The following is a 19777-nucleotide window of genomic DNA, read 5'->3' as shown; positions in this document are numbered from 1 at the left end:
TTGGAATGTATACCGCAGAGACAGGGTGAACAGTTAAGGGGGAGGTGTGTGTATAGTGATAAGAAGTGCAATAGTATCAAAGGAAATTGACGGAGATCCGAAATGTTAAAGCAGGCTCAGACATGGTAACTGGATGTCTCTATAGGCCCCCTGGCTCAGCAGCTGTTGTGGCTGAGCACCTGAAGGATAATTTGGAAAATATTTTGAGTAGATTTCCCCACCATGTTATAGTTCTGGGTGGAGATTTTAATTTGCCGGATATAGACTGCGAGACTCAAACATTCATAACGGGTGGCAGGGACAAAGAATCCAGTGAAATTTTTTTAAGTGCTTTATCTGAAAACTACCTAGAGCATTTAAACAGAGAACCGACTCGTGGCGATAACATATTAGACCTTCTGCTGACAAACAGACCCGAACTATTTGAAACAGTTAATGCACAACAGGGAATCAGCGATCATAAAGCGGTTACTGCATCGATGATTTCATCCTTAAATAGAAATATTAAAAAAGTAGGAAGATTTTTCTGTTTAGCAAAAGTGACAAAAAGCAGATTTCAGAGTACCTGACGGCTCAACACAAAAGTTTTGTCTCAAGTACAGATAGTGTTGAGGATCAGTGGACAAAGTTCAGAACCATCATACAATATGCGTTAGATGAGTATGTGCCAAGCAAGATCCAAAGAGATGGAAAAGAGCCACCGTGGCACAACAACCGAGTTAGAAAACTGCTGCAGAAGCAAAGGGAACTTCATAGCAAACATAAACATAGCCAAAGCCTTGCAGACAAACAAAAATTATGCAAAGCGAAATGTAGTGTGAGGAGGGCTATGCGACAGGCGTTCAATGAATTCGAAAGTAAAGTTCTATGTACTGACTTGGCAGAAAATCCTAAGAAATTCTGGTCTTATGTCAAAGCGGTGGGTGGATCAAAACAAAATGTCCAGACACACTGTGACCAAAATGGTACTGAAACAGAGGATGATAGACTAAAGGCCGAAATACTAAATGTCTTTTTCCAAAGCTGTTTCACAGAGGAAGACTGCACTGTAGTTCCTTCTCTAGATTGTCGCACAGATGACAAAATGGTAGATATCGAAATAGACGACAGAGGGATAGACAAACAATTAAAATTGCTCAAAAGAGGAAAGGCCGCTGGACCTGATTGGATACCAGTTCGATTTTACACAGAGTACACGAAGGAACTTTCCCCCCTTCTTGCAGCGGTGTACCGTATGTCTCTAGAAGAGCGTAGCGTTCCAAAGGATTGGAAAAGGGCACAGGTCATCCCCGTTTTCAAGAAGGGACGTCGAACAGATGTGCAGAACTATAGACCTATATCTCTAACGTCGTTCAGTTGTAGAATTTTGGAACACTTATTATGTTCGAGTATAATGACTTTTCTGGAGACTAGAAATCTACTCTGTAGGAATCAGCATGGGTTTCGAAAAAGACGATCGTGTGAAACCCAGCTCACGCTCTATGTCCACGAGACTCAGAGGACCATAGACATGGGTTCCCAGGTAGATGCTGTGTTTCTTGACTTCTGCAAGGCGTTCAATACAGTTCCCCACAGTCGAACAAAGTAAGAGCATATGGGCTATCAGACCAATTGTGTGAGTGGATTGAAGAGTTCCTAGATAACAGAATGCAGCATGTCATTCTCAATGGAGAGAAGTCTTCCGAAGTAAGAGTGATTTCAGGTGTGCTGCAGGGGAGTGTCGTAGGACCGTTGCTATTCACAATATACATAAATGACCTTGTGGATGACATCAGAAGTTCACTGAGGCTTTTTGTGGACGATGCTGTGGTATATCGAGAGGTTGTAACAATGGAAAATTGTAGTGAAATGCAGGAGGATCTGCAGCGAATTGACGCATGGTGCAGGGAATGGCAATTGAATCTCAATGTAGACAAATGTAATGTGCTGCGAATACATAGAAAGAAAGATCCCTTATCATTTAGCTACAATATAGCAGGTCAACAGCTGGAAGCAGTTAATTCCATAAATTATCTGGGAGTACGCAATAGAAGTGATTTAAAATGGAATAACCATATAAAATTAATCGTCGGTAAAGCAGATGCCAGACTGAGATTCATTGGAAGAATCCTAAGGAAATGCAATCCGAAAACAAAGAAAGTAGGTTACAGTACACTTGTTTGCCCACTGCTTGAATACTGCTCAGCAGTGTGGGATCCGTACCAGATAGGGTTGATAGAAGAGATAGAGAAGATCCAACGGAGAGCAGCGAGCTTCGTTACAGGATCATTTAGTAATCGCGAAAGCGTTACGCAGATGATAGATAAACTCCAGTGGAAGACTCTGCAGGAGAGATGCTCAGTAGCTCAGTATGGGTTTTTGTTGAAGTTTCGAGAACATACCTTCACCGAGGAGTCAAGCAGTATATTGCTCCCTCCTACATATATCTCGCAAAGAGACCATGAGGATAAAATCAGAGAGATTAGAGCCCACACAGAGGCATACTGACAATCCTTCTTTCCACGAACAATACGAGACTGGAATAGAGGGAGAACCGATAGAGGTACTCAAAGGTACCCTCCGCCACACACCATCAGGTGGCTTGCGGAGTATGGATGTAGATGTAGAAGATATCACAAATGGCACAAACCACAGAGGTAGTGATGCTACTGATTCTTTTCTAGTTACTAAGGCAGGATTTCTACAGATTTTCGGAGAATCAAATTCATGATTTTTCCATTACCTCTTTATTTAAATTCATGACCCCTTGAAAATGCATGTGTACAATGACAAACACATTAGTTTTTAATGAACGTAAAGGATAATACTTATGATTCAAACTAGCTACAGCTATTCATTTCATTCACAGAAAACTAATAGGGCCTCTTGTTATGCCATTTACCTGTAGAGGATTGGTGTGTGTCACGTAGAAACACGTAATGAAATGGTTAACAATGCCTTTTGAGCTAATGTTAACCGTTTTCTAGAATGCATTTCTGTTCGCCATGCACCATGCACAAAACATCTCATGTGGCACAAATAAATCAAACTTTAAAATATAAACAGCAGATACAACAACAAGCTACCATGTACTAATAAAGCATGGGAAGTATTTCGGCCAGCAAGAAAGTGTTTTTGCTCTGATCATCATTAATGCCTTTAAAATGAGATTAAAATTACAGTAGTTTTATATTAATAATTGAAGACCTTTAAAGAAATAGCTTTTCAAAAAAGACGCGGGTTCAAGAGACTTACATAGAAGAGGGAGTGAACAGAATTAAAAAAAAAAAAAAAAAAAAAAACAGCTTTTCCAACTGATGATCTTCCACTAACACATTAGACTGCAGCGCTGTTTTGGGCAGAGTTATATTTTACATGTTGTTTCCAGTATGTGAGTACACCGCATACAACTGTGTGTTAATGAAGCCATACCTCCAAATTTCTTCCCCTACCCCTTAAGGTTCCAAACCGCAGCTGAAGAGGCTGTGTTGACATGTCTTGCACAGATGGACATCGAAGTTCCTTGTAGGTAAAAAGACTTCTTAAGAATTCTGTTGAATCTTTATATTACCGATATTGTTTATTACATTGACTGCTGGATAAAACATTTTTTGAGTTAGAATTAACTTACTACTCCCTTTAGGAACCACACTTGATTGGCACACAAATAATTCATGATCACTCACTGAATTTCATTACGGCCACGACCAACAAACACCCTGTAAGGCAATCTTCTGCCACACAGTAAGTAATATTTAATGTTTATCAGTAGAGGTAAGTCACATGTAAATCTCATTAATAGTATTACAGTGCAAGTACAATGGGCCCCATGACTTTGTTGAGTTTTTGTAAGTTTAGCTCCTTTCCAACACCACTGGGACCAATGCCAGTAACTGTTCGTACTTCAATAGCATGCCATTTAAAATAGTGTTAAAATTACCACTACTTCAATTGGTTAATGAATACTTGAAAAAAAAAACTGAATAATTCAACCTTCAGTTTGCAACTGTTGATATTATTCACTCAGCTTCTGCACTACTGAGTATTGTGTGAATAAGACTTCTTTGCAGAACTAATTTTCTTGACATACAAATGAAATCAATGATGGCCACACGAAACCTTTACAACGAGTGAGAGTTGGTTGTTTCCTTTAATAACTGTTTATCTCCTTCCTTGGAACATCGATGGTTATTACTATTACTGTGCAATCCATTTGTACAAAGTCTTTCAAAACAACTCTGCTGCAAAACTGAATGTATGTTCTGTGCAGTGTCCTTGCAACAAGAAATGGTTCAGTTAACATCTTTCATTCTGGAAACATCTTTCTAGTCCAAATTGTACACTTTTCATTAAATGTACTGTGCTACAACAGACATTAGTACCACCATAATTCTACTTGCTTTAACTATTACACCTGGGAACTATTTTTTTTTATTTTATTTTTTATTTATTTATTATTATTTTTTTTCCCAAAATGTTTCTTTGCTAATCACTTTCACTTAAGTAACAGTTGCCCTCTACGTCCCTACCATATTTTTCAGTGAACAAACAGCAAAGTACTTGTTAGCTTGTTTGTTCAATTTATGAAACAGACAAAACTTTCCAGACACTTAGCCTGAGGCCTTGGTTAGGTTGGAAGGAATTTTGGTTGAGAGTTGGCAAAGCCAACATATGTAACTCCAAAATAAAAGTTTTGAAAATGGAATGCTCTGTAGTGCATGCACCACATTTATTATATTTTTTGCTATAAAATTTATAGCCAAAAGGTAAATTTAAAAAAGCTATATTAGGTACCAGACAAACTACGAAAAATACAGGAAAGGGAGTGGCCCACTATCTAATGTTTACCAGGTATTCTGACAAAGTTATTCTACATTTTAACGTTTTTGACATAGGAATATCACTTATTTTTGATTCTCACTGAATATTTTAACTACATTTACAAAAATTTTCTGTTAATTGAAAAATATTATCCAGCATTTCCTGCTCAAAGCTAGTCAAGCTCCCTCACAGTGTGATCTTAAAGAAATATCTATCGTTCACTTTCATGCAAACTAATGCTGATGACTTTAATATATTTCAACTTCAGTTACCTGGCACACTGTCAGTTGGAACATCAACCAAGACATTACACAAAATAGACATATACAACAGTCAAAAATGTTTTGTACCATTGTTTGGTTATGAAAAGCATAACTAAAATCACATATATTCGCATTACTGCTTGAATGAAATTTAATACAGACACTTATCAGAACTACAATATTTTATTGTTACTTCATGAGAAACAATCACTTAATTGTTACTATAAAAACTGTGTTGTAAGATTATACTTAAGTATCCTATTAATGCATTCACAAACACGAGACTAGTTCTCAAAGTATTTATGGAACAAGTCTATTTAGTACAGCTAAAAGCAACTATTAATGTAAAGAAAATAGTCCTTGTTAAGGGTATTGTGATATATCAGAATTGGTTATAGCTCTTGGCTGTTACATGAGAACCAAGAACTGACTTTATAAGGCAGGACATGAATGTGCATCAGTTTATAAGCTTCAGTTCTGCAGAAGTCTTCACACTTCAGACTTACTGCTCAGTTTTTCAGGCTAAACATTAAAGCAATACATAAGAAGTACCTTTATTTGGAAGGAATCTGGGGAACAATGGCAATAAGAATTCTAAGTCACAAATAGGCACAATAGATAATGGAGAAAGGACTCCAGGAAAATCCAAGAAAAAATTAGAGAAATAATTACTGAATTTCAATGGAAATAAACCTATCAACGTACCAGAAAACGGGCGCTGCTTGTTCCTTCGTCTATTGCCCCAACCAATGGGCCAAATCTACCTCGTACTGGCATTTTCTAATTTTATTGCTTCTAGACACAAAAGTGCTAATCGTCTGTGAACATAATACAGTTTCTGTCAATGCTGTTGTAAGTTTTGTTTTTTTCATGATTAAAATTAGCAAAAGTAACTTATTTTAATTTTGTTCTTACAGTAATTAAATCGTTAATACTAGCATCTAATGCGAGTTTTCTGCTACGGTACGTCCCCCGTTGGTGTTTTTCTTCCTGATGCAGTCAATATTATACCGCTACTGCCCAACAGCTTATCTTCAGAGAAGCTGGTAGGCAAGAATCGTTTATCTATATTGTGTCAGTGTCCTCACAAACAACACTGACAAAATTTGTCTGTGGCAAATAGGAGAGAATGAATGACAACTTGTAACTGTAAGAAGCTGCGTAAACAAACTTAATGCTGACATCTTCAATTTTTTAATATAATTGCTAACATTAGCCACCAGATCGGATAGTATTAATTGAGATTTAAGCATTAAATTTATTCGGACGACACAACAGTACCTAAATAATAACGTCCCGATAAGAATACTGTAATGAACACTACTGCAGTACTTCTAGTCTCTCGTGATGACTCGGCTCAACGTTATGAAAACAATATTGACTTTCAGTGGAGATCACCCTGCGATGATTTGTTTTTATTTTACTTTCTTTCGTATCTACGTATTTCCCAGCTTTAAGAATGAGTATCTCATTCGGTAATTACTAGTTCAGAATTCCCACACTAGCAGCTATCAAATCACATCTCGATTACATGGCATTTTCAGCGGTCGATTGCATTACAATTCCTCTTGTTCCGCAACGAAGTTAATCACTTTAAAAATTGCTTAAACTGAATTACGCCAGGCCTATGGCTACTTTGCTGTGTCAAATCCATGCTTTCAGAGGTAGTCAGCATTCCCGAAAATATTTGTTGGCGACTTTGTGACAGCAACTGAGTCTAGCAGAAGAACTGTGCGAAGTTGTGTGCGAGAGTCCGGAACATCCAGCCACGTTTGACCCGTGTTTTTTTTTTTTTTTTTCATTTACAACGATCTGATTGCACAAAATGCTGTGCATGCAATAAATCACTGAAAATTTGGAATGTTCACAAGACACAAGCTCAAATTTACTGCTCGTCCACCACCTGCTGCAACAAGCGACTACGCCCTGACAGCTTCAAAGTTTATTTCATTTATTCAGAAATTCATAATGGCGAAAATACTGTTGTGCTCTGATTCGCAATCGTGTCGCAAAAAAAAATGCAGAAACGGAAAGACTAATCAAAATGTTCTACACCAGGGACGGCGACGAATTCGGACCACGAACCGTGCCCTTGCACGATTGGCCACGTTTTTGAGGCGCCATGCCACGGATTGCGCGGCCCCTCCCGCCGGAGGTTCGAGTCAACCCTCGGGCATGGGTGTGTGTGTTGGTCTTAGCATAAGTTAGTATAATTTGGTTAAGTAGTGTGTAAGTCTAGGGACCGAGGACCTCAGTAATTTTGGCCCTTATGATTTCACACACATTTGAACATTCGCACGAGTGTCATAACACTCAGCTTATAGCATGTTCTCTTACCACAACGGCATGGTGTCTCGGTCTGAGGAGGGGGAAAAGAGATAAAAGGCGAACGCGCCCATTTAAATGGAAATTAAGTTGCACTTCAAAAGACTTGGATTTATATTTCCCATTTTTCAACAACGTAAACTACAAATGAAACAAATTTACAGCATTATTTAATTACTTTTGGCGCGCTGAAGACACGATAGAATTTTCATGTGGTACAAACTGTCGGCTTACGGACAGACACAGACAATTTCACAAATTTTCTCATTCAGGTGGCCAAGTAATTGTGACTTATTTTGGTAGAGCACTTCCCGCAAAAGGCAAGGATCCCGAGTCCGAGTCACGGTCCAATGCACAGTTTTAATCTACCAGGAAGTTTCGTGACATATTTAGTATGATAATCGAGAAAAGGTCTTCCACACACATGTGTTGAAAGAAATATTGTAGCACTTTTGTACATCAATATGAAGACGTGGTAACTCTGTCTCAGGAAAAGAATGTAGATGTCCTGGACAGTTTTAACGTAACATGATTTGTCCTCAAAAGGCTATTACATTGCAGATCAGTCAGTTACATCTGCACATGCACAGGAATGCTCTCAACTGAAACGGTAAACGGTCTAGAAAACAGCCCAAACACAGGTGTAAGATTGGCTGTGTCTGAAAATGTTAAAAAACCTATCATTTTAATTCTTTCAAGGCCACAATAATGTCCTTAAACCACGCGTTTTATAAAGGCCAGTGAGCTTCAGGGACTGTACTGTGTCTGCCAGAATGTGTTCCTTCTACGACGCAAGCGTGGGGACGTAGAACCAGTGGCTCTACCCCAATAACATGGCTGCCCTACCGCAGCAAGAACAACTGTATATTCCAGATCAGTTCTCCATAGCGATTTGTATACGCTACGAGAGTAAAATTGGAGTGCGAGTGATTAATTATCGTCGTAATTATACGCCCGCTCCCCACTACCTACAGTGGTGACCCTGTTACTTCCTTTTCAACCGCGCCGCGAAATACCGAGTTATACATGCGCCCGTACGCCTCCGATCACCATGGGATACAAAATTCACACCACGAAGAATACGCCCCACGACGGTACTTCATCGCCTGGCATCACTACAGACGATGTATTTGTGCATCTATTTGGTATTCTCGCCGATTCTCAGACGATATAACAAGTGCAACTGTGGTTCTCGAACGGCCACATTGTTTCAACAACTGCCGAACCAGGACATCGTTACCTCTCGCCAAACGGACGAACTCACTACATCGCAAATCATGTACAATGTTATCAGTGAAGGTGATGAGACGAAGCCTGCCACTCCCTTAATTAACTGTGCTGCACCAACAGCGATCATACACGGTGAACAATTTCTGCCTGCCACTGTCGCCACATCCCACCTAACGAGTGCTACTAAATGAAAATGTTCAAATGTGTGTGAAATCTTATGGGACTTAACTGCTAAGGTCATCAGTCCCTAAACTTACACACTACTTCACCTAAATTTCCTAAGGACAAACACACACACCCATGCCAGAGGGAGGACTCGAACATCCGCCGGGATCAGCCGCACAGTCCATGACTGCAGCGCCCAAAACCGTTCGGCTAATCCCGCGCGGCGAGTGCTACTAACATACCGATCAGTGATAAAGAGTTAATGAACTACACCACACTCATTTTCATGCTAACTAGACCGCGGATTTTAGGTAAAAACCTATTTTGTTCCTGAGTTCCTATTTGCATAAAAATTTGTACTTATGCGTTTCATGACTATTTACACTTAATAGCGTTAATTCTATAGGACCTAAAAAAGCCTACTTCGACGTTAGTGCCCATTTTTGCCTATTTCGGCTTTAATATCCTAAAAAGTGCCTATTCATCATATAAAACAGTGGCTCCAAGTTTTTCCACACTATACGACAGATGGAAAAAATATTTTCTGCCCAGCGTGCAGCAAGGTGGTTAGCTGATACGCGCTCATGCTTCGTATTTGCCTAACACTTCGGTCTTTTTAATTTTTTTATATCGCTAACCCCGTTAATACCAAATACTCTTTATAGGTGTTTTATTATTCATACGAAAAAAAATAATCACGGATCTTTAGATTAAAACCTATTTTTTTTTCCTAAGCTCCAATTTGCATATAAGTTGGTACTTATGCGTTTCATGACTAACTAAACGGAATACCGTTAGTTCTATAGGACTTAAAATTGCGTATTTCGACATTGACGCCTAATTTTGCCTATTTCGGCATCAAAATCCTAAAAAGTCCCTATTTCGTTAATCTGACATAGAGTTCTTGTGTTTTCAAAGATTAGAAAAAGGAAGTAAACTTAGGGCTTTACGTCTCGTCGAAGGTCGTTACAGACTGTTTACAATTCCTTTGCTTGCCTTACTACCAACAGCACTCGGCACGGTTGAATGGTCATCCATCCAAGTACGCGCCGAGCGCGACAGTGCTTAACTTCAGTGAGCGAATGGGAACCGGTCAAAGATTTGAGTTACACATTAGAATCGAACGTGGGAGGACTAAATGTTATATTGGAAAATATTTCGTTCGTAGGATTCTGGCCAGCTGTGTGTTTTCACAAAGAAACGGTTTCATAGGCCTTAAGCTGAGCACGGATTAAAAAATCACAATGTTAATCGTAGACGCCCTCTATAGCTAAATTACTGCCCTTCGCGCACTTTCTCGCTGCTGTCTACAGGCAGTCTTATCAAACTACTCTGTTTCGTGAAAGGTAGTATACGTGAATTTTCCGGTTCGAAAAATAATTTGCCAGTAGTGAGATGTTTTCATCTGAAGCACCGGTAGATTAAATTCGCTTGTTCAGAAGGGGCGGCCATCTGTCTGAGTATGGTACTTCCCCTACCGCTCCAACGACCGCAGTAAAAAAAAAAGTCGTTCACTTTTTCCCAGCGAAAACAAATCAGTACATTGTGTAGCGACCTACGTGTTAAGTGTTACGGTACTGACGTTTTAAGTGCAAAATAAATTCTAGTTTCTGAGTGAGAATACTACGCCATGCCGAAAACAGCTAGTTCAAAGTCTACTCATATAAGGCAGTGGCTGCAAGATTTTCCGCATTATACAACAGATGGGAAAATTATTTTCTACCAAGCATGCCACAAGGAGGTTAGTTGATGTTTTTCTTAGACTTCTTATTTTCCTGTCACTTAGGATTCTTTTTTATCGCTATCCTTTAGTAATACGAAATACTCTTTATATATGCGATTCTAAATTGCATTTCCCTTTTTCTCGTATTAGGTTTCGAGTGTTAAGAAATCTCACTAAACTCAGCATGCAGATGGAATCGCACATAAAGCTAATGTTGAACGAAAGTCAAAATTGAAGCAAACTCTTTTAACCAATAAAATCCTCCGAAAAAAAATAAGTTCTTCAGTGATTTGTGTCATGCACTTGTGGCAGCAAACATCCCCTTTCGGAAACTAGAAAAGCCTATTTTCAGAGGTTTTCTTGAGAAGTACTGCCATCAGTCTGTTCCTGCAGAGTCAACTTTACGTAAGAATTATGTGGATTCAGCTTATAATGCTGTATTGCACAGAATCCGAGAAGATGTTGGAGAATCTTGTGTATGGATTTCTGTGGATGAAACTACTGACAGTCTTGGCCGTTACATTGCAAACTTGATTATGGGAAAGCTAGATCCAAATGCTCCGTCCAGGGCTCATTTGATTTACTCAAAACAGCTTGCAAAAACTAACCAACAAACAATAGCACAGTTCGTGAACAATGGACTTAAGGTGCTATACCCAAAAGGAGTGGATGAGAATAAGGTCCTTCTGGCCGTCACTGATGCTGATGCATATATGATTAGAGCGTTTCAACTATTAAAAGTATTCTACCCATTTATGCTGCACGTAACTTGTGTAGTGCACGGGATCAACTGCATAGCAGAGCAAGTAAGGCTACAATTTCCTAAAGTAAATAAGTAATATCTATGGTGAAGAAAATTTTTGTTAAGGCACCATCAAAAATACAGGCATTCAAAGAACAGCTTCCAGATGTCCCATTGCCGCCAAAGCCTGTTGTCACCCGCTGGGGCACGTGGCTGATAGCAGCAGAATACTATAATACGCATCTCTCAGCTGTCCAGAAGGTGGTTGAAAATATACCGGAGGATGCTGCATCCGTAACTGCAGCAATGGAGTTACTCAAAGATTCTTCTTTAAAATGGGACTTATCTTACATTAGGGCTCATTACACATTTATGGCAAGAATAATTTCACAATTAGAAGGCTCAGGGAAACCTATCTGCGACAATATTTCTTTGCTTGAAGAAGTCAAAATGAAAATTAATAAAGCGCCAGGTGAAGTAGGGGAAAAAGTACGGGCAAAAACGCAAACGGTTTTGCAGAAGAACACTGGCCTGAAGGAGTTGTGTGCAGCTGCCGACATCCTTAGTGGAAAATCCAGCACTCCTGACTGCAGCATTCCTGTCCAACATGTACCGAAAATGAAGTATGCCCCTGTCACATCTGTTGATGTAAAACGTTCTTTTTCAGCGTATAAACTCATTCTGACTGACAAGCGCCACAGTTTTCACTAGAAAACCTAGAAAATATTTTGGTTATTCATTGTGAAGCCAACTATGGTCAAAATATGTGAAACTACGAATGTATTAATTAAACCATTGCCACATGTTTTTTACGGAGATCTTTATCTTGCAGGAACTCAAAAATATTTGGAGTTATGTTCAACATTAATGTTATAGATGTTGTGCTCTGTAAATATTCATGTGTAACTGTGTAAATATTCATTCTCCTTGTTTTAATGACTAATAAGATGTTCATACTGTCAACACTGTGCATTTTAATTTATTTTTATTTTCTCTGCATCATTTTTATTAGAGCCTATTTTAGGTTTTATATAGCCTAAATGAACTACTGAAGGAGCCTATTTTAGGTGCCTAAAACACACTTTTTTATGACCTAAAAATCCGTGGTCTACTAATGACTCAGTTCATATTGACATACCGTGTGCAATGTACCAAATTGTGGACACCCTCCAGAGTACCATAACTGTTGACAAACAATCGCCACCATATTCCACTGCAGGGATCCGATATTTACGGGTTATTGCGGAAAAATCCAGCAAGTGACCTTTCTGTGCCAGTTTACCGATTCCTCTTCTTTCTTCTTGTTTGTGCCTGCTTCCTGAAACCCCTCAGTGAAAAGACATAGTAAATATAACAAGTTCCGTAGTGGTACAATGAAATTATGCAACAGTTGGTAATCTCATTGACTGTTTATTGGTATTTATTGAAAAGAAAAGAAACTCTCTCATACTCTTATGCACCATCAAACTTCGTGTAGAATTTTATGTGTGTAATGGACTTCACTGGAACAGGGCATTTTCCCTGATAGACTGAAATATGCTATTGTTATACCTTTGCATAAAAAAGGGGATAGATCTGATGTCAACAATTACCGTCCAATCTCCCTTTTAACAGCTTTATCCAAAATTTTTTAGAAAGTAGTGTATTCAAGAGCAGCTTTACATATCTGTAAAAATGAAGTACTAACAAATTGTCAGTTTGGTTTCCAGAAAGGTTGGACAGGCTGGACAGGCTGGACAGTGAAGGGGGAGGCGTGGTTATAGCGATAAGAAGTACTATAGTATCGAAGGAAATTGACGGAGATCCGAAATGTGAAATAATTTGCGTGAAGGTCACGGTTAAAGCAGGCTCGAACATGGTAATTGGATGTCGCTATAGGCCCCCTGGCTCAGCAGCTGTTGTGGCTGAGCACCTGAAGGAAAATTTGGAAAATATTTTGAGTAGATTTCTCGACCATGTTATAGTTATGGGTGTAGATTTTAATTTACCAGATATAGCTGCGAGACTCAAACATTTATAATGGGTTTGGTTGGGTTCTTTGGGGAAGGAGACCAGACAGCGAGGTCATCGGTCTCATCGGATTAGGGAAGGAAGTCGGCCGTGCCCTTTCAAAGGAACCATCCTGGCATTTGCCTGGAGCGATTTAGGGAAATCACGGAAAACCTAAATCACGATGGCCGGACGCGGGATTGAACCGTCGTCCTCCCGAATGCTTATAACGGGTGGCAGGGACAAAGAATCCAGTGAAATTTTTTTAAGTACATTATCTGAAAACTACCTTGAGCTGTTAAACAGAGAACCGACTCGTGGCGATAACATATTATACCTTCTGGTGACAAACAGACCCGAATTATCTGAATCAGTTAACGCAGAACAGGGGAACTGGTTACAGCATCGGCGATTTCAGCTGTAAATAGAAATATTAAAAAAGGTAGGAAGATTTTTCAGTTTAGCAAAAGTGACAAAAAGCAGATTTCAGAGTACTTGACGGCTCAGCACCAAAGTTTCATCTCAAGTACAGATAGTGTTGAGGATCAGTGCACAAAGTTCAAAGCCATATATGCTTTCACCAATCAAATTTTGAGTGATCTGAATAACTGAACACCATCCATTGGGATTTTTTGTGATCTCTCAAAGACTTTTGATTGTGTAAATCATGAAATTCTGCTAGACAAGCTCAAGTATTGTGGCATGAGTGGGACAGTGCACAAATGGTTTAATTCGTACCTAACTGGAAGACTGCAGAAAGTTGAAATAAGCAGTTCTCATAATATGCAAAGATCAGCACATTCCTCAAACTGGGGCACTATCAAGAATGGGGTTCCACAAGGGTCGGTCTTGGGTCCTTTGTTGTTCTTAATATATATTAATGACTTGCCATTTTATATTCATGAAGAGGCAAAGTTAGTTCTCTTTGCTGGTGATACAAGTATAGTAATCACACCTGACAAACAAGAACTAACTGATGAAATTGTCAATAATGTCTTTCAGAAAATTACTGAGTGGTTCCTTGTAAACGGACTCTGAATTTTGATAAGACACAGTACATACAGTTCTGTAGAGTAAATGGTATGACGCCATTAATAAATATAGACCTTAATCAGAAGCATATAGTTAAGGTAGAATATTCAAAATTTTTAGGTGTGTCCATTGATGAGAGATTAAATTGGAAGAAACACATTGATGATCTGCTGAAACGTTTGAGTTCAGCTACTGATGCAATAAGGGTCATTGCAAATTTTGGTGATAAACATCTTAGTAAATTAACTTACTACGCCTATTTTCACTCATTGCTTGCATATGGCATCATATTTCGGGGTAACTCATCACTGAGGAATAAAGTATTTATTGCACAAAAGCGTGTAATCAGAATAATAGCTGGGGTCCATCCAAAAACATCCTGCAGACATTTATTTAAGGATCTAGGGATATTCACAGTAGCTTCTCAGTATATGTACTCTCTTACGAAATTTGTTATTAACAACCAATCCCAATTCAAAAGTAATAGCAGTGTGCATAACTACAAAACTAGGAGAAAGGATCATCTTCACTATTCAAGATTAAATCTAACTTTGGCACAGAAAGGGGTGAATTATAATGCCACTAAAGTCTTTGGTCACTTACCAAATAGTATCAAAAGTCTGACAGATAACCAACAAGTATTTAAGAAGAAATTAAAAGAATTTCTGAATGACAACTCCTTCTACTCCATAGAGGAATTTTTAGATATAAATTAAGAAAAAAAGAAAAAAACAAACAAAAAAATTATAAAACAAATTTTAAAAAAATAAAAAATAAAAAGTTGTCATATTAACTTAATTATGTTGTTAAATTAACTTAATTATGTCATGTATTGGAAAATTTGACTCGTTCCACATCATTATGAAATATCGTATTCATGATCCATGGAACTTGTATTAATCTAATCTAATCTACTGTTTTGCGAACCATTTCAATGAAGTCATTATAGTGTTTCTTGGCAATGTAATCGACAACGTCATAAATGTCTCTATTAAAACTGATCCACGGTATTTTAAATAACCTTTGGATTAGTTTTTGTCCAAATCAGCACTTGTTTCAAAATTAATTTCAGCTCCACGGATTAAATCCAAGCGTATTTGTAACTATTGTTCGTGATTTACTGAACAGCCCGATCCCGCACTGGCACATAACTTATTTCAAATCTAGAGAGCAGTTTTCAATATTTCCCTGATGGGCTAAACAACTCTTTTACAATGACGTGATCTGACATAAAAATTAAACTGGAAATGGATTTATCTCCATCTGATTCAGAATCATAAAATAAAATTCACCGCACCAGCAAGCGAACTACACGTGCACTTTTACATTCCCAGTAAGTCGTCGTCGTCTCGGAGTAAAAGCTGCACATAAATTCACTCTCCTTTTCATGCACAGAAAAACCAAAACACCTTTATATTAAATATTTCCCATTCTGAATAGACTTCGAGAGTTTATATTTCATAAACAATAAAATTTTATCGTATGAGGGAAACTATTAACATGCCAAAACGGATTTAGATCACAATTAATTCGTGTCTGGACGGTGACGTCACAAATCGACACTTGCTTGAAATGAACGCAATACAAGTACTAAAAGTACTGTCCATAAAGTAATGTACTGATTTTTTACAACAAATTGGCTACCCCTTATATCGCTACAACAGTCCGCGTTTTTCCACGACCTACGCCTGAACTTTACGTTCTTCACGATATTGTAAGTCACCCAGGTGACGTCACACTTTTAAATCCTTGCCGCGACCCACGTGACGTCATCACGACGACAATGACACCGACAGCAGTCACGCTGTACTCAGGGCCATGCCTGCCACATGGCGTCACTCAACAAGTAGGCACACCATGTCTACCTGCAACCGTGCAGGGTTTTCACACCTCGCAACGACCGCATATCAATACGGCGAGCCTGACTGCAACTACAACCTCGCACAGTGGGGACACAAGTATTACCTACAACAGCTGCCGCATTTGGTGACTTACACTGATGCACCATCTGCGATGATCGCCACCAACCAGGACCCGTCCACCACGCCACATTTCTCGATAGCCCACTACGACACCATCCTCCATGTTGCCAAAACACCAACCGCGACACCCGTGCCACGTCCCACGATAATCGGTCACGACACCCACATAACTGACAAACCTGCTGTAACTACCACGCCTTAACACCAGCTGCCACTTCTATCAGCACCAGCAGATGGTGTTGACGAACCTGCAACATGTACTTCGGATGATTACAACAACCTCATACTGGTCCCGGCACCTCACCACCAGGCATATTACCACTGGCCATACACCAAACTGATGCTCTGCAAGTATGGTTCACACTCTGCGAGTGCATGATCCAGTCGGCTGGGATAACAGACGACTATGACAGGTTTTTGGTGCTTTTGAACCACCTCCACACCAACACCGATCTTATCAGCGATAAGATCGGTGCATCCACCAACTACTGACAGACACGAGACAGTGAAGACGCTCATAATGCAGCGCCTGTCGCCTTCACCTGAACAACAACTCCATCTAGCCATCGCTGAGACGTCGCTGGGCCACGACACCCTGTCAGCTCTCTGGCTCAGGTTACGCCTCCGAATCGACACAAACCTCTTACCAGATTGTGCTCTCTGGTCACTATAGCTTCTCAAGCTGCCTGAAAACGTACAGACGGCCATGCTGATGCACAAGAACAAACTGCTGGAAATCCGGTTATGCTTTGCTGTGCAGATGCTTGCCCTCGCACAACATCACTCCTTGTTAACACTCGCATCTGCTCTGGCACTGACCTCAACACTGGTTGTATCTGCAGCTAGCCCTGGCCAGCCTGCACACCAGCTGCACTCACAGAGGCCACCGCACAGTGCTCACTGCACAGCGCCTGGCGAACTGACATTTCACTGAGCTGCTCCAACCTCAGCCGAGTCCTTCCACACTGCACCTGCAGAAGCCTTGCGAGACTCCACTGCAGCAAGGCACAACAGTCAGATACCATGACGGACTGAGGGGCCACATTTGTAGCGGAATGTAAACAGTTACATTCACGCCCGGCCGTCCACCCAGACCTAAAGATAACACCAACTCATCCAACCAGGACATTACATCTACTCAGCCGCACCACTGCTGGTTCCACACACATATCAGTGACGACACATGCTGCTGTCATCCATCCTGCAGGTACCCAAACGAGTACAGCAGCCAGACACAGGCTCTTCAGGTCGCTCCCCTGCTTCAAGCCACCTCGCTACAAAACATGACAACACTCATCATATTTTGTGTCTACATTCCAATGGCGTGCAGTTCTTCGTCTACGACAACCATCTTAGAGCATACTTCCTGTCGACATGGGTGTGGAAGTTAGCACGCTGCCACCGCAGTTGGCACCTGGAAAACGTATACCATCTGCTACACAACTATGCTCCGTGAACGATTTAGTAATTCCCATGATAGGCATGGCCTTTGTCATCGTTCAACAGGACAAGCATACCCGTCGCTCATGGACTTTTTCGTGGCTGACACTGTAGAGCCAGTGTTGGGAACAGAGTTTTTAAGGCACTATAATCTTCTGCCAGACCTGGGTAAGGCCTTACTACTACATCGCGACGGCGGAACGCCGATCAGTGGAGTAAACAGTGACCACACAGACTGACAAGACTCTGCCGCCTGCTCCTCCTACCTCTGAAACAGTACTGGACCTCACACTAAAGTGCCAGGCATTGTTTGAGGAGCTTAAAACCGCGACTACTACGTACACTGACCTCCGCCGCACCAATGCCAACTCATGAGCAGCTAACGCACACCTCCAAAACTCCAAGGTCATGGCACAACTGCACATAACATAGCAACAGCTGTCGTCACACCAGCAACAGCAAGAGCCGTCCTCCAGAGGCGCCGCCATGTTTTCAGAACCACAGGTCAGTCCAGTGCTTCTTACTTCTGGTGACAATGCTCCCGCCAGCAGGCCGTGCAAAAACAGTGATATTGCTCTCTGGAATGGGTCAAATGTAAACAGTGATATTGCCTTTGCAAGCGGATTGTGTGACTCGCATGCTACTCTACATCAGCCCAATAAAAAGATTAACATCTTATGCAATGGTACTGTACACAGAATTAATACTAGCCCCAGTGCACTAGTCTGAAGCCTGCCCCACCACCTCACCCCTCACAAACTAAAGGCAGCCAAGGCCACGATCAAAGAACTGTTACGCGAGGGCATCATCAGGCCATCAGAGAGTGCATGGTCCTCACCAATTACTATGAGAAAGAAAAAAGATAAAATGTGGCACCTGTGCGGGGACTATAGACATTTGAATGCGTGCACCATCATTGATAGTTACCCTGTGCCCAATATCGAGGACCTCTCCCAGGAACTGGCTGGTGCAGTCATCTTTAGAGTGATCAACTGCAAAAGAGCTTATTTGCAGATACCAATGGCCATGGAGAACATCCTAAAGACGTCAATAATTGTACCGTTCAGCCTATCTGACTTTCTCTTCGTCACATTCGGACTAAAGAACACAGCCCAGACTTGGCAACGGTTCATTGACAGCTTGCTTTTTACCATGCCCTTTTGCTATTGTTACTTGGACAATGTAATTATCTTCTCACAAGTAACTCAAGATCATGAGAAACACCTCCAAGCAATATTCGACAAACTAGCAGAGCATGGTATGCCCAACATTGCAACTCATAACAGAACGTTGTGTTTGGACCAACATTAAACGGGACTGTACTGTGTGGACAAGAGCCTGCCTCCAATGTCAATGGGTCAAGACATGACGTCACGGCCAACCACCCTTCAGGGAATTCCCCATCCTGTTGGCCTTTTCCCACATATCCACATATATCTGGTCAGGCCACTCCCAGATACAAACAGATACAAGTACATCTTGTCAGCCATAGACAGGACAACTCAATGTGTGGAGGCCACACCTCTAAGTCATATTTGAGCCAACACCATCGCCCGAGCTTTCATCATACTATGGATTGCATGCTTCGGCTGCCCCCTGACAACTGACCAGGGCCGCGAGTTCGAGTCGGCCCTGTTCTCCCAGCTCTGCCGCGTCTGCAGCTGGCAGCGGTTCCGCACAACAGCCTACAATCCTCAGTCTAGCGGACTTGTGGAACAGTCACTGCACCCTCAAGGCAGCACTCGTATGCCATGTCCAGGAGTGAATGGAGGCCATCCTCTGGTTGCTGCTGGGCATACTAGCTGCCTACAAAGAAGATCTGGATGCCTCGCTGGCAGAGGTGCTCTACAGGCAACCGACCACCCTCTCAGCAGAGTTTGTGTCTCAAATCGCCGACCCCATGGATATCAACCTGCTGGACCTAGTAAAATGTGTCAGGGGCCACATCCGCCATGTCTGCATCCCACCACGCCAAAACGACCGTCTTTGTGGACAAGAACCTCCAGTTGTGTACACATGTCATACTCAGGACTGACTCTGTCAAACCCACCCTCCATCCTGCGTACAGTGGCCCATACAAGATATC

General features: G+C 40.9%; 1 protein-coding gene across 2 annotated transcripts in view; it reads right to left on the bottom strand.

Moving 5' to 3' along the window:
• The window catches only part of LOC126259564 (glycerol kinase-like), a 155703-nt gene extending 148882 nt beyond the window's left edge, over positions 1-6821 (bottom strand). Inside the window, exons 1-3 of one of the 2 annotated variants that reach the window (XM_049956462.1) lie at positions 6345-6821; positions 5979-6173; positions 5769-5881 (exon numbers count right to left, since the gene is read on the bottom strand). In XM_049956462.1, coding sequence (XP_049812419.1) covers positions 5769-5840 — 72 coding nt within the window. In that variant the 5' untranslated portion in view covers positions 5841-5881; positions 5979-6173; positions 6345-6821. The remainder of the gene's footprint in view (positions 1-5768; positions 5882-5978; positions 6174-6344) is intronic. The other variant, XM_049956463.1, reaches the window with a different exon arrangement.
• Between the last annotated feature and the right edge of the window lie 12956 nt (positions 6822-19777).

This window comes from Schistocerca nitens, chromosome 5 (genome assembly GCF_023898315.1).
Source record: "Schistocerca nitens isolate TAMUIC-IGC-003100 chromosome 5, iqSchNite1.1, whole genome shotgun sequence".
Classification (NCBI taxonomy): Eukaryota; Metazoa; Arthropoda; class Insecta; order Orthoptera; family Acrididae; genus Schistocerca; species Schistocerca nitens.
The sequence above is the reverse complement of the archived record's forward strand: the minus strand, read 5'-3'. Positions and strand labels throughout refer to the sequence as shown.